At 47.6% G+C, this 16,237-nt stretch overlaps 1 protein-coding gene across 1 annotated transcript in view; it reads left to right on the top strand.

Annotated features, from left to right (window-relative positions):
- LOC142246683 (uncharacterized) overlaps positions 1-16,237 on the top strand; it is a 232,881-nt gene that overhangs the window by 41,757 nt on the left and 174,887 nt on the right. Inside the window, exons 4-5 of the mRNA XM_075319749.1 lie at positions 9,168-10,441; positions 10,533-11,042. Coding sequence (XP_075175864.1) covers positions 9,168-10,441; positions 10,533-11,042 — 1,784 coding nt within the window. The remainder of the gene's footprint in view (positions 1-9,167; positions 10,442-10,532; positions 11,043-16,237) is intronic.

The following is a 16,237-nucleotide window of genomic DNA, read 5'->3' as shown; positions in this document are numbered from 1 at the left end:
CAGCGCTGCCCCTGCGACCCTGCACCTCACCAGGCCCTGTAACCCGCCTGCCATCCATCCCTACCCCATCACCGGGCCCCGGGACAACCAACCCCCTACCCACGGAGGGGAGAAATAACAACCAAGCTGCTCCCTGTCACCGCTCCCGGGATCCCCGTCTAGAGCAGCGGTGGTGTCACCAATATCCCCACAACCATGGGTGGCGTCACGGACAATAACCAAAACCCCCACAATCAAAATCCCCTTTTCAGTCACGGGCGAGGAACGCCGCTCGAGTCCCCGGGATCCGGCCCACCGCTCGAGCCACCACAGAGCAGCCGGACCCGAGCAGTGGGAGAGCGCAGCGTCCCCTCCTCCGCCCGCGACACTTTGACATCCCCTGCTCATTCCCCTTTTCACCCCCATAAAAATAAGCCTATACTTCTCTCCGGTGTAGTTGCGTTTCCAACGATGTCTGAAGTCGCGTTCCCAGGGCCCCGTGACCAATCAGTGCCGGTTTCCTTCTCTCCTCCTTCGAACATTTTGAGCAGGAAATCAGAGCTGCACTCCTATTCTGCTCAAATGTTGAAAGGTGGGGAGAGCGCAGATTGGTCGCGGGGCTCACATGTCATAAAAATGTCATGTGGACCCCAGAAATGTGGCTTCAGACATCACTGGAACCCCGGTCACACCAGAGGTGAGTATAGGCAGCATGGTCGCTCAGTGGTTAGTAGTGCAGTCTTGCAGCGCTGGGGTCCTGGGTTCAAATCCTGCCAAGGACAACATCTGCAAGGAGTTTGTATGTTCTCCCCGTGTTTGCGTGAGTTTCCTCCCGACTTCTCCAGTTTCCGCCCACACTCTAAAGACAAACTGATAGGGACCTTAGATTGTGAGCCCAATGGGAACAGTGTTGCTGATGTATGTAAAGCGCTAAGTAATTAATAGCACTATATTATTATTATTTTAGTACATGTGAACTTCTATTTATTCACTGACACAAATACTGTTTTCATTGTTACAATTTTTTTTTAAAGAAATATTTAACAACACATATGAATGGTTTTTAAAAATATAATTTTTGACACTTTTTTTTTCATAATTCTATTTTAATGTAATTTTATACATTTATGAATCTTAAACTGCCAATTGAAGGTTCCCCATTGGCTGGGAGAGCAGTGCAGTGACCTGAGCTAACATCATTAGGTCAGGCCAGGTCACTGCAGGACATAGCGACCGCCGACGTCATGAGGTTAGCTAGGTACATTACCTGAGTTCAATGACCGCCGCATTGTCAAGCAAAGTATCACATGAGCCCGTGACATTACTGCTAGTCACAGTCTCGGGCTACTTGTGAGACTTGTGGTGATATCACTGCGGGCATGGAATTCAGTGACGAGCGCTGACGTCAGGAGTACAACGGACTTCATCACCGCAGGTAATGAACTTAGCTAACCTCTTGATGACAGAACTCGTCATCCCCGCAGCTGCTCGCACACTGCTGTACGAGCAGATGCTGACACACTGCTGTACGAGCAGATGCTGACACACTGCTGTGCGAGCAGCTGCGGGGCTGGCGGGGGAGTGGGACATATACTGCAGAGGCACCGATCGACGGAAGCCACGCGGAAATCCTTCCGTGGATTTTGCAAACCCATTGACTTGTATTGTGTCACGGTCCGCAATTACAGAACAGAATGGGGCATATTCCATAATAACGGAAAGGACAGACACCGATGTGTTTTTTTGTAGGATTTGATGGCACACGGAAGTGCTTCTGTGTGCCATCCGATCTTACACAAAACTCATTGAAAAGATGGTCTCGTCAGTAGGTCCGCAAAAAAGGAACTGACCAGGACAAACAGAACGGTCATCTGAATGAGCCTTTACTGACTCTCTGACGCGGCTGTAATTGCTTCTATGCCGCTCAGTCTTCTTCCGGGGCCACTCATTATTGCTCATCTATATTCACTGCTTCCCCTACTCACCGGCCGTCCTGGTGTACCGCCCCGCGCTCGGCTACAGCTGAGCCGCTCGGATCCGAGCTCGTGTGTTGGTGGCTTGAGCGTCTCCGGACCGGGGGTCACATCGCTCTGTAAGGGGGCTGGCGTGTCAAGTGGGGATTTTGGATTAGATTTAGAGTTCGTGACGCCACCCACGGGTTGTGGTGAATGTAGCACCACCACTGCCGATTACTGGGCACCCCGGGGGAGATGTTGGGGGCAGCTTGTGATGTTAACCCCTCCGTGGGCAGGGGATGGTGGCCCCGGGACCCGGTTGATGTTGTGCAGTGTCGGTGCGTGGTCCACGGGCCCAGTAGTACTCACTCGGACAAACACACAGGAGTCTCTGGTAAACCAAACGGTGGATAGTCGGTGCCCGCAGCGGGTCGCTTCGGTCCCCAAACGGTTGGTGGTAGCCGTCTTCTCCTGCACCTTTTTGTAGATTTTGGACAACCGCGCTTTAGCGACAGGAGTCCTGCTCCCCGGCGTGTACGTCGGCAGAGCCCGTTGCCCGCAGGCGCTGGCCCGGTGGATCTTTGGCCCTTGGTGGTGGCCGTTATCCGGAATCGGTGGGTGAGAAAGGACCTAAAGTCCAGACCTCAATCAGTTAATTAACGGGGTCCGGTAGATTCGGGACCGCGTTTCAGGGTCTGAGTACCCCCACTTGTGCTTCGGTTTCCAGCTGGTTTCCCGGTTCGGTACCGGCGGGCCACTACCCTGTCCTACGGTTCCACCAGGACTGTCTTCCCGGCTCCTGCAGACGGCCACCACCGTCTGCCTCCTGGTCAAAGTGCCCGGGCGTCTACCCAGGGGACAGACAGATTTTACTCCTCACTCCACTTCACCACTACTCCACTGTCAAAACTAATCTGAACTTGTTTTCCTGCCTCTGGGCATGTGAACTCCTGGGGGGGCGTGGCCAACCACCAGGCTCCGCCCCCATGGTGTGGACATCAAACCCAGAGGGAGGTAACCAGGGTTTTAATGGTTGGCTGCTGTCACCTTCTTTGGGGATGGGTGTAGTGCATGGGGCTAACTGTGACTACCTGGCTAGTCCAGGGCGTCACACTCCCCCTTGGTTGAATGCAGACCGTCCGCGGGCTGCCCGACCACCACCGGTTTATTTTGTTTTAACTGGAAAGATAAGAAAAAGAGAACATAATACAATTATAATAACAGTTTTTACATAAGCATACTTAAGGAATCATCCCATTACGGGAGGCAGGTTTCTTAAACGTTACGAACATTTTTATTAACGGGAACGGGACCAGGTCCTTCTGTTTGCCCACCCAAGCAAACCTAGCCTTGATGCTGCCTCTAAAAGCACAGGTCAGCACCCCTTTTTTCCCCAGTCCAGGAATCAGGCCCAAGTATTGCCCACAACGGGCCGGGTACGAAGTTCCATACCTAGCAGTCTCTCAGAGGCCCCACGTCCAGGGGACCCCTGACCCGAAGGGTTGTCACCGGTTCCAGTGGTGACAGGGCCCCGGCCTACTCTGCCACAGGCCCTTCCTCCAACCAGCCTTTCCGGAGACTGTGGGACAGAAGGTGGTCCAAAGGGCTATTTACAAGGCCCAATAGTTTTTGGGTGGCCTGCCAGTTCTCGGCCTTGTCTATATGAAAATGGGGTAAAAGCAAAGTCCCAATGGGGACGGACAGGATGGTCCCAACGGGGACTTTAACATGGTAGCCGGGAACCGCTACCGCACTTTAACTTTCTTCTTCATACTCCTCCTCGACCAGGACCTCGGAGCTGTACGGTGGGGGAGGGGACTGGGGCCGCCTTGGAACATTACGGCTCTCCTTCCTCTTCACATTGAGGGCAAACCAGCTCCTCTCCCCGCAGTGACGGGTGTATGTCACCAGGTCACCTGGCAGCAGGTCACGGTCTGGATGACCCATCGGGAGGTGGGAGTTAACGTCCCATCGGGAAACAAAGATTTCGGCCTCCAGGCCCGGTTCAAAGACGAACTCCCATCCACGCTGGGGGTCAAACCAGCGGACTTGGCCTTCATAGGTTTGGCCCCGCACCCGGAAGGTGGCACTCCGCAAGTTCTCCTTTTCGCAGATGGTGCGGGCCAGTACCTCTGCTCTCTGCCGTTCCCGGGCTGCAATTTCTCGGCCCAGTTGGTTTGGCTGCCGCTCCCAATACAGAGCATCCGCCTGCTCCCGCTGCGCGAGGGTCAGGCCCTGCCGGAGCTCCCCCGTACCGGCTACGACTGGTACCTTTGCAGCTGGGGAGCCCCGCAGTGACGTGGCATGTGGTGCTGCTCTGCAGCGGCAACCCTGCGCTGCCTCAGCCGAGGCCTGGGGTTCGGGAGCGACGGACCTCACCTGCCGGGCCTTCTTCCGTACAGCTTCCACCTTCTCCATGGCCGGGCGGACTGCTGGGGCCAGGACCTCTTTGGGCGCGGTCACTTCCGGGACCGGCGGCTTCTCCTTGCGGACGGGCACCTCCCGGGGAACCTTCCACGGCAACAGGATCGGTGCGGGCTGAACGAAGGGCCGTCCACGGGCAGCATCTACAGGCTTGTCCTCATGGGCAGGTGGGGTGGCCTCGGGGCATGTGAACTCCTGGGAGGCATGGCCAACTGCCAGGCTCCGCCCCCATTGTGTGGACATCAAACCCAGAGGGAGGTAACCAGGGTTTTAATGGTTGGCTGCTGTCACCTTATTTGGGGATGGGTGTAGTGTATGGGGCTAACTGTGACTACCTGGCTAGTCCAGGGCATCACACTGGCATCTGTGTCTGGTTGCAGTCAGATGCGCCCTCAGCCTATGTGACAGCTTCTGACTGCTTGCAATCACAGACGCTGTCTGCGGGTCACTATCGTGGTATAACAGTAAATAAATTCACATAGGGTACCCCCATATTATGATACCCAGCACAGATAAAGCATATGGCTACAGGCTTCAGCCCCCAGCCCTACACTTATCTCGGCTGTGTGAATGTGGCTTCTATAGTCACTAGGTCTTAGGTCAATTTCTCAAGGAACACCAAATCAAAAAGACCTCTTGTAAAAATATCCTTTATTAAATCATTAAATTAGATAAAAAATATTTTCCATGCAAATATACAATTATAATAACAACATGGACACTGAATGACAAACTGGTGTTAGTGCAAGTAAAGACACACATTAACCTCAGAAGTGAGAGATAGGGAAATCGGGTCCAGAAAAGTTGTTCAGTTGATTCAGATAGGTTGAGGACCGGGCCTACCTAAATGTACCCTTAATTCCCCTTCCTAACAACGGAGGGCACCATCATTTTTGGGTATCCCCCGTTGAACTGTGGCTGTCCCTAAAAATAACCCTTATCTCCACTATTTGGGGTCACCACCACCACTTCTCTTAACAAGTGCCTAAAGCGTGAGTGAACACAGCAACACAGATATTACATACAAAACTGAACCGTTAACCCGTTACTACGGTCCAAGGACATACAGTATGGCTGTAATCCCCAGATGACGATTACCATAACAATATAGGGCAATCATAAATGGGTACATAATCCATACCGTATATAATCAGGTTAGATCACCTCTAAGGGATTTGACAAAAAAAATCCTTAAGCTCTCCGGATGCGTTTCAACCCTTTCTAACAATAAATGGGGGATCGTCAGGGGATTCTTTTGAAAATTGTTTGATATAGATTGACAAAGTCTCCAACTCTGTCTTGCTTGGTAGGGTAAGAGAAATTTTCTGATAGTAAAATTTCCAAGGAGCCTCCTGGTCATGTATAATAGTAGGCAGCCACCCTGACCTCAATTTACAAACTTAGATGTCCCGTTGTGGCGTTGTTAATTTTTCCCTCAGGGAATTTTTGATAACATGAGATTAAAGTCGAATTTATGTATACAAGTCACCTTAAAGGGTGCTTTACACGCTGTGACATCGCTAGTGATAGCACCCACCCCCGTCGTTGGTGCGACATTTGGTGATCGCTGCCGTAGCGAACATTATCGCTATGGCAGCATCACACGCACATACCTTTACAGCGACGTCGCTGTGACCGCCGAACAATCCCTCCTTCAAGGGGGAGGTGCGTTCGGCGTCATAGTGACGTCACTACAGCGTCACTAAGCGGCCGGCCAATAGCAGAGGAGGGGCGGAGATGAGCGGCCGGAACATGCCGCCCACCTCCTTCCTTCCTCATTGCCGGTGAACGCAGGTAAGGAGATGTTCGTCGTTCTTGCGGTGTCACACATAGCGATGTGTGATGCCGCAGGAATGATGAACAACATCGTACCTGCAGCAGCAACGATATTATGAAAAGGATCGACGTGTCAACGATCAGCGTTTTTTGACGCTTTTGCGATCGTTGATCGTCGCTCCTTGGTGTCACACGCTGCGATGTCGCTAACGGCGCCGGATGTGCGTCACTAACGACATGACCCGACGATATATATCGTTAGCGATGTCGCAGCATGTAAAGCATCCTTTAGAGATAGGTTTACAATGACCCCAACTGACAGAATACTAAAGATGAATTGTGACACCCTGGACTAGCCAGGGGTCACAGATAACAACAACATACACACACCCCCACCCTAGGCAGTTACAGCAGTCAAACAAAAATCCTTGTTGCCTCCCTCCAGGGGCTGATGTCTACACCAGGTGGGGCGGAGCCAGGCGGTTGGCCCCGCCCATAGAGGAGTTCACCGTCCTGGAGGCGGGAAAAGTGGCAGTTGAGGTCAGACAGAGATAATGTTTGGAGGTGAAAGTGAGAGGAGTAAACTACTGCGGTGTCTGGGTCGGAGCCCAGGCACCTACAGCAAGGTTGGCAGACCCAAGGGTTTCCTAACTACCCAAGTCCCGTCAGAAGGCAACCGCTCACACCGTGAGGATATACAGCCACCGCCACAGGCTAGAGATCCAAGGGCCAGCGCCTGCGGGCAAAAGGGCTCCTACGGTACCTATACACCGGGGAGCGGACTACCGTTTGGGGAACCATCGGAGTCAACAAAGTACACAGGTGCAGGGAAAGACAGCCACCATCAGCAATGCGGGGAGAGCACAACATCAGCACTGCAACCGGCTGCGGGACCCGTCCATCCGGCCGTTTGGTTTACAAGAGTCTCTGTCATTGATTATCTGAGTGAGTACACCAGTGCCGTCCGGCACCGCGCCGCGCTGTCCCTGCAACCCTGCACCCCAGCCATCCAGCCTCCCCGTCACACCACCGGGCCCCGGGATCACCAAACCCCCCCTTACCCACGGAGGGGACAACATCTCGGCTGCACCCCACCATCTCTCCCGGGATCCCCGTTACCAGCAGCGGTGGTGCCATCATCACCACGTCCCGTGGGTGGCGTCACAAACAATCTCCCCAACCCAAAACCACCCCTTTCATTCACGGGCGAAGAGCGACGCTCGAGTCCCCGGGTCCGGCCCACCGCTCGAGCCACCGAGCAGCAGCAGCAGAAGCCCCGGACCCGAGCGTGGCGAGCGCGTCCCCACCGCCCGCGACAGAATCACTCCAAGGGTTCCATAAGGGAAACAGTCATTACATAACCCCTTGATATTCTCTCAATCAGATTTCTCCTGATAAAGCCTGTGGCCTTCTTCTGCCTGAGAAACAGCAACCTGGGGTACTGTGTCCATGTTGTCATAATTGTATATTTGCATGGAAAATATTTTTATCTAATTTAAAAGATATTTTTTACAAGAGGTCTTTTTTATTTGGTGTTTTAAGTAAATTGCCTCCATATATACAGTATATTGGTTCTTTAGAGTTCAATTTCTCAAGGAACATTAAGATGTAGTAATCAGGATTCTCCATATGAATGCTTGTGGCATCTTAAAGTACAAAGGCTCCTGAGTCCACAAGAAATTCCCATTGTATTATAACCATTAGGGGCTGATACCACCCAGCCAAGGTGTCTCCATGTAATTTAAATACAGGGTCAACAGAGAATAATCAGCATTTCGTTATCCTTTAACAGCAGATTGTAGGGAAAGAACAGATTGATGAATACAGTTCTTTGTTCACAAGGTGAGACATAGTGTCTCCAGGTTGGTGGGGGAGATGTACAGCTGATGTCACAGATGGGGTATAAAATCCCAAACCTGGCACAGGAGGAGGAGAGAGGAAAGGAAGGAGAGAAGAAGACATCTCCAGAGAGGAGACCATAGCAGAGGAATCCCTGGAAAGGATAGAAGGAACTTAGTTCTGGCCGGTAACTATATCAATGGTTCTCCATCATCGCTAATCATTGGGTTTAGAGTATTGTGATCGGTGATTATTTTGTTATTGGTCATTATTTTGTGATTTGTTTTATCAATTTTATTCTGCACCTTAGATTCGGGATATACTATAATTTATTTTTATACACATTTGTCGCTGAGCTTTTTCATAGAATCTACATAAGGATATTGCTGTTGTGCGATATTTTCATCATTTGATATTGATGTTGTCACTAACAATATTTTGTGATGTTATTGTTCAGTATCCTTGTCATTAGATATTTATATTGTCTGTGATACTGGTATTTCTTACAGGTGTTCAGCACTGAACTTTGTGTTTATCGAAGCCTAAAACTTTAATATTGTTGCCTAAGAAAGCTTAGAGAGTAGGTGGTACATTGTACATGTGACTTGTGTATGGCCTGCGGGCAGTGATTGCATTGTGTGTGCGGCAAGCCTTTACAGTAAGTGGTGGTAAAATACATCATCTTGGGTGTGTGGACTGGTTGGGGCACATGTGTACGATCTGTAGCCTGAATGTGGGGCGAGTGTGAAATTGATCTATATAGTGACAATGACCCCAAATAGTCACACCTACATCACAGAGAAGGTCCTGTCCATGATGAGGTGTCTAAAATGTGAGGACAAAATAATATAGGAAGTCACTGTGTCGTAATGTTGTCTGGACTCTGCTCCAGTGACGCCTGCTTCTATCGCTGCTGTACTGAAAAAAAACCCCATAGCCGATAACGAGGGGTTGCCATGGTCGCACAGGCAGGGAAAAAGTTCAGTGAAAGAGTAAGCTGGTAAAGAAAGAGTTAACATATTAGATAATGGTGAAGTGAGGTGATGTAACGCGGACAGCTGAGTAAACTGGTTTGAACCAGCTGTTGCGCGCCTTTTTTACTTTAATATGATTGGTGGTTATGGTATTTGTGCGGGAGATTTTTGGTATATATATGAGTGACTAACCGGTCAGCTGGCAGTCCAGCTGATGAAGATTGAAGAAACACATCATGGAAGACCTCCTGCAGCAGCTGTTGAGAAGAGCCGGAGAACGAGGCGGCGAGGAATGGCTGAGATCCTGCCTGGAAGTCGTTGATCCCTCGGCATCGTTGGATCCAGCTGAAGCGGAGCGGCCGGCGGAGTCGCCGCCGGTCATGAATCCTGAGTTGGCAGCGGTGGAGTCGGCGGAGAAGACGCAGCGGAGAAAAAGGAGAAGAAAAGAAGCATACTCACCGCCGGCAGAGTCATCGCGGAGGACTGCAGTGGAGCGGAAGAAGACGTTGGGAGTCAAGTCTCGCGGGGCGACATCGCAAGAGCGGCAGCGTCTTCAATCCGGGACCGGCGCTGCCGCGGCAGGAGGTCGCGCCGAGTCAGCTGACGTGGTCAACAGGAAGAAGATGGTGGCTCCCAGGGAACGGGGGCGCAGCAAAGGCCGGAGTGTTCAGCCGCTGCCCAAGCAAAAGAACAATTCTAGGGAAGCGGTGGCACTTGGGGCCTGGGTAGGCGGTACGCCTGCTCCAGCGGCGGGGCATGAAGATGAGCCTGGAGTTCGGTGTTGCCCTGAAGAGGATTTGTCTGCTGCTGGGACTGGGTCCAGCGATGACGGGTCGGATGCAAGCCTTCAGCAACAGGACGGCAGGAGGGGTGAGATGCTTTCTACCCCTTTCCCTGTGCAGAACATTTTCCCTAATAATTTTAAAGATGTTGTATTTAAGACACTAGTGGACATTTTAAAGGGTAATAGTCAGGAGTTACCTTTAGTAAACTCCTTGAACAGTACTAGAGCCCTGGGCATTCCTGATTCTTTCCTTAAGGAGGCGATCACATGTGATTTATCGCCGCTCGGCTTTCATTTGAGTGCCTCTGTTAAGGAAAGAATCTGGAATGGGGAATTTATTGATTTATTTACGTTATTACCACTAGGTAGGGAACAGCAGCATAGGTCGGATAAGAGGGATGATAAGCAGGAGGCTGATGACAAGAAAAAGCCTTTTAAGTCATTTAATAACTGGATCCAGGCTTTTTCGATTTATGCTGCTGTTCTAGGGGAGAAAAGGTCTGAATGGTGTAGCGGTTTATTTCAACATGTGGACATCATACTGGAGGCCTACCGCAATTTTGGTGGCACAGCATGGTTGATATATGATGAATCGTTCAGGCAAAAGATGGCGGTTCATTCACACATTAAATGGGGGGTAAAGGATGTAGGGCTCTGGCTGAATCTGATGCTCCCACAGAGAAACAATCCAGTAAGACATAATTCTCAGGGTTTGAAGAAAGGGGTGTGTTTCGCGTATAATGAGACGACATGTAAATGGTTAAACAATTGTCGATTTCGACATGAGTGCTCATTTTGCAGGGGAACACATCCCATGGCTAAGTGCTTTAAAAAGACTGCCCAAACCAGTGCCCAAGGAACTTCACTTAAAGAACAACTTAGTAAAAGCGTTGACGCCAGTGAGGGTGGGAAAAATGCGTCCATGGCTCGACCTTTTCCCAGACAAGGTGAAGCGTGATTTGGTGCTGAAAGGTTTCACAGATGGATTTTTTGTACCAGAATTTAAGGGTTTAGGTTGTTGTATGTTTGAAAATCTGGCTTCGGTAAAGGAGCTTCCTCATATCGCAAAGGAAAAAATTGAAAAGGAAGTGGAGGCCGGCAGAGTTGCTGGGCCGTTTAGTTCTCCTCCGTTTGCTAATGTTAGAGTCTCCCCATTAGGATTAGTGCCTAAAAAAGAGAAAGGGAGTTTTAGACTTATTCATCATCTGTCATACCCGGCGGGTGGGTCTTTGAACGACGAGATTGATACTGCTAGTACGTCTGTAAAATACGCGTCTTTCGATATGGCGGTAGAGTTGCTCAGACGTTTCGGTAGGAATGCTTTATTGGCAAAAGCTGATATAAAAGCGGCATTTCGTTTGTTGCCAGTGAATCCTTCAGGTTTTAATTCGTTAGGTTTTTGTTTTGAAGGGAAGTTTTATTTTGATATGTGTTTACCGATGGGTTTTTCTTTATCTTGTTTGTATTTTGAAGCTTTTTCATCGTTTTTGCAATGGATGTTACAATATGAGATATCAGTAGGGGGAGCTATTCATTATTTAGATGATTTTTTGTTCATTGGTTGTAGTCAGTCGTCAGTGTGTTTGGAGTTATTATTAAAGTTCATAGATATAGCTAAGTTGTTTGGTGTGCCGCTAGCAGACGAGAAGACTGTTCCCGTGCCGCAGGTTGGAGTTTTTAGGTATTGTGATAGATTCTGAAAAGATGGAATGCAGGTTACCTGAGGAAAAGGTCGCTAAGCTTAAAACTTGATTGGTGTTATGTCTGTTAAAGAGAAAGTAGTGTTAAAAGAATTACAGTCATTGCTTGGGTCATTGAACTTTGCCTTAAGGATCATACCGATGGGCAGGGTGTTTTCTCTGAGCCTTTATGACGCTACAAAAGGGGCAAAATCCCCAAGGGCTCATATCAGGCTTTCTAGGAACATGAAAGAGGATTTGGCTATTTGGATGGAGTTTCTTCAGGATTTTAACGGTGTAGCTTGTTGGCAGGAACAGTTTCAGTCATCCGAAGCTTTGTCCTTTTTTATTGGTGTCAATAGTTCTTTGGGTTATGGGATAGTTCTGCATAACCACTGGTCGGTTGGTTGCTGGCCCGAGTCATGGGTCCAGAACAAGGTGATTCAGAATGTTACGGTGTTGGATTTGTTTTCAATACTAGTAGCAGTGGTGATCTGGGGTAAAATTTTAGCGAATAAAAGGATTATTTTTCTTTCCGACAACCAAGGGTTAGTCTTCTGTATCAACACATTATCTTCAAAATGTGGTTGGGCGTCAAAGATATTGAGGCATCTCGTTTTAATTTGCGTAAAGTTTAATATTTGGTTAAAAGCAGCATTTGATATGAAGAAGAACAGGAACACTGTGGCTGATTGTCTTTCTCACCAGCAGTGGGCGAAGTTTCGGCATCTGGTTCCCAATGCCGATCAAGACGGCACTCCTTGCCCTCGTCATCTGTGGGACATTCTATAGGTGGGATTAGTGGGGCAATTAAAAATTCAGTGGCTAGTAGAACATGGGCTGGTTATTCAGTCGCATGAAAAAAATGGTGTGATTTCTGTGTTTTAAGGAATGTAAAGGTTGCTGCAGTAAATATGGATACAGCTTTATTATTCATAAGTGGTTTATTAAATGAGAACATTAGTTATGCTTCACTGGCAAGGGTTATTGCCGGGGTTTCATTTTTTCTAAAACTACATGGCAGCCCCCCATTGAATAGTTTCTTTGCAGTTAAGCAGGTTTTGAAGGGTTTAAGAAGATCAGGGTGTCACCCTGATAAAAGATGTCCAATTTCTTTTGATTTACTCGGAAAGTTATGGGAAGTATTACCTTTTGTTTGTTTTGACTCGTTCGAAACATGTTTATTTAGAACGGCTTTCGTCCTGATGTTTTTTGCTGCATTAAGAATCAGTGAGTTAGTAGCTGTTAATAAGAATCAGTTATCTGGCTTACTATTGAGCGATGTAGTATTATCAAATGACCGATTATTGATCACTCTTCGGAGATCAAAAACAGATCAATTGGGTAAGGGTCGTGTCATTTCGTTAAATAAAGTGCTGGAGTCTGAGGTATGTCCAGTTAATAATGTACGTAAATGGTTTCACTATCGTGCTATGGTGCCTGGCTCTTTTTTGGTTCATGCCAATGAGGAACCAGCTACCATATTCCAGTTTAATAGTGTTCTAAAGAAATGTCTTGCAAAACTGCACATTGGCTCCCAAAAAATTTCCTCCCACTCGTTTAGGATTGGAGCTGCCACTGAAGCGGCAATGCTCGGGCTAGGCGATGACACAATTAAGTGTATTGGCCGCTGGGAATCAAGGAGGTTTAAGGGGTACATTCGTCCTAATTTATTGTTTTAATCATTTTCAATTATTAGGACCTTTGACGGTATGGATTGTAGGACACTCTTACATTTTTTGGGCTCAGAAGAGAGCCAAGCGCAGGAGCTACACTGAAAATTTATCATTCCAGCAGGAATCTATTCAAATTTTTTGGTTTGGATACAGGGGCCTCCGGTGGTTAAATTTGGTTAATGTTTTGAATGACTTGATCTTGAAGGCTCCTCTTCCAGATTTAATCATCATTCATTTACGAGGAAACGACATTGGAAAAGTGAATACCCTTGAAATGTTATTTAGTATGCGAAGGGATTTAATGAGTATAAAAACTGGGTTTCCAGACACTACATTGGTGTATTCGGAGATGATACCGCGGTTAGTGTGGAGTCAGGAGGGGTGTTCGTTCATGAATAAGATTAGGAAAAGGATTAATAGGGAGCTGGAAAAATTGTTTATTGTTTTGGGCGGTTTTTCTTATCGGCACATTGATTTAGAGGATTTTACGCCAGGGTTATTTAGGCATGATTGGGTTCATCTGTCAGAGATAGGTTTGGATATTTTTAATGTGGGTTTACAGTCTGTGGTTGAGAAGTGGCTGAGTGGTTTGGGGGGGGGCCACGACTTTTTAGTCGTGTCCTTGTGGAAAAATCACCCAGGTCGCCTGGGTGGATTTGCTTGGTAATGGTTTATTTTGGTTGCATGATGGTGTAACATCATGCATTTATGTTTAAAATATATTTATAGGTTTGTTGGTATCTTTAATGTTTATTTAATTGTATTGGTTACTCTTAATAAACCATCACGGCCACTTTTCATCCACATTCTGTCTGTGTCTATTTATTTATTTATATAGTTATTTAAGTTATGAATGTAAATGGTTATTTAACTATGCCTTGTGCTACCATGACTCTGTGGGCAGCACTTAGTGATAGAGAAGGTGGAGATGATGGAATCTATGCGCAGCTCAGGTGCCACACAAGCGAGTAGTAAAAGCGTCCATCTAGAATATTCCATGTGAGTTTTCCTTGTATCTCTGACTATTATATTATTACTTTCACAGCTTTGAAATCCGAGTAAAGATCTGAAAAATATCAATGCTGAAGACATAATGGCAAAAGGAGAAAGTGATGTGCGGGATGGTGAGCGATGCAAAGAGGACGTTCCTACAGGTAACTGCCCCGGTGAGGGGTCACCACTAGTAATGGGCAGACCCGGACTGTAAGGCTTTGTGCCCTCTGGACTCTGTACCCGCGAAATTTGCTGCGGAAAACCTACGGATTTCTCTGGATTTTTTTAGGTAAATCCACAGGTTTAAGCAAGTACAGACACTCCCCATGTTATCCTATGTGACATGGGGAGTGTCTGTGTCCATGTTGCGGTATGTGCGGCTACGGAATAATAATGATGCACAACTGTCATTCAAGCCCAGAATTAGTGATAGGTAGGGGTCTTTGAGACTCCCCCCATCACTAATCCTAAAGTAAAAATAAATAAACACAGAGTAAAATCCTTTATTTGAAATAAAATACAGTACCCTCTTTCCCCTCTTTATTAACCACTAAAAGACCCTTGAGGTACCTCTGTAATCCACACGATGTCCCACGACAGTCCTGGCTCTCCTACATCAGAGTCTGGAGAGACCGAAAACATGTCCGATCTCTCTAGGCTCCGGGAAACAGTGACTAGGGGGACCCGGCTGGCAGCAGTGACGTCACTCAGAGTTCATACCTGGGTTCCCACGGTATGACATCTGGTGACCTGAAACACTCTGACTTAAAGTATGGGGCCGCACCCCGCATCCCGTCAGCCCTTTAACACTGACAGTGCCGGCTGGGAGGAGGGGAGTGCGGTCACAGGTGGAGGGCTCCAGCTGTGACCGCAACTCATGTGAGTGACGTCACCGCTGAACACGGCTCATTCATTCTCTGGAGCTCACAGCGGGCAGTCATGTTCCATGATCGCACATGTGGAATTCAGATGTGGCAGAGCTGAATAGTCGTGGGACCTCGTGTGGATTACCTCGTGGGACCTCGTGTGGATTACGTCGGACCTGTAGGGGTGTTTTAGGGGTTAATAAAGTAGTGAAAGAGGGTGTTTTTTTCTTTTATTCCAAATAAAGGATTTTTTCGGTATTTGTGTTTACTTTCACTCACAGATTTGTGATGGAGGGTGTCATAGACACCTCCCATTACTAATCTAGAGCTTAAATAGACGAATCCGCAATTGTGGAATCATATATGCGGTAATTTTATAACCGCTCAAACACGTCCTTAAAATACAGATTAATGAACACAAAAGAAAAAAGGACTCGGCGTGCAAAGAAATCATGTCATCATAACCAGTCAAAATCACAACCTCAGATGATGCATATAAAAGTCAATTTTATTATAAGACCAGGTAAAAAACAGGTTGGATTGTCATCATATATAAATTATAATTCAGTACAAAAGTAGAGATCATAGAGTAAACGAGAACAGGGAACAGCAGCACATTAACCCAAACATAGAAAAAATACTTGATAATGAATGGGCTGATTAACACTTCCCCCATGGAATTTCAAAGTAACTCACATGCAAATTAGAGCAGTGTCCCATGGGGAGGGCAGAGAAGACTAAGTTAGTCAGATAAATGCAGGGTAAAAAAAGTCATATCCATGTAGCTGCAAACTCAATATATCAAATCATATGTTCAGGGCTAAACAGCCCCACAGAAAACCAGAAAGATGTTAAACGGAGTGAGTCAGAGTACATGTCACAAACCTAATCACACTTACCCATGTGTCAAATCGTACCAGCCAGATCGCAGAGTCGTGCGCCCCTACGCGTCTCGCCTAAAGCTTCATAAGGGGGAAGTATAGAGGAAAAAGTGCCAGTCAGACTGTCTCAATTAGACTCAATTTCTACAGCACACACTGGGGTATGCAATATCAATATCCAATTATTGTTTCTTATTTAAGCACAGCCCAGGCTACAGACATGTAAGTCATAATGTTGGTGCGAACATATAAATGTACTACTCTTTGCTGTCTACTGAATCGTCCATCAACAGGAACATTTGGCCCAGTTTTCATCTATTTTCTATGGGAAGAGGCTTCCATATCCCTAATCAATGCTTGTTGCAGGCCAATATTTGCTTGTGTAATAAACCCTGAGGCCAAGTTCAGTTT

The sequence above is a fragment of the Anomaloglossus baeobatrachus genome, chromosome 7, assembly GCF_048569485.1.
Source record: "Anomaloglossus baeobatrachus isolate aAnoBae1 chromosome 7, aAnoBae1.hap1, whole genome shotgun sequence".
NCBI lineage: Eukaryota > Metazoa > Chordata > Amphibia > Anura > Aromobatidae > Anomaloglossus > Anomaloglossus baeobatrachus.
The sequence above is the reverse complement of the archived record's forward strand: the minus strand, read 5'-3'. Positions and strand labels throughout refer to the sequence as shown.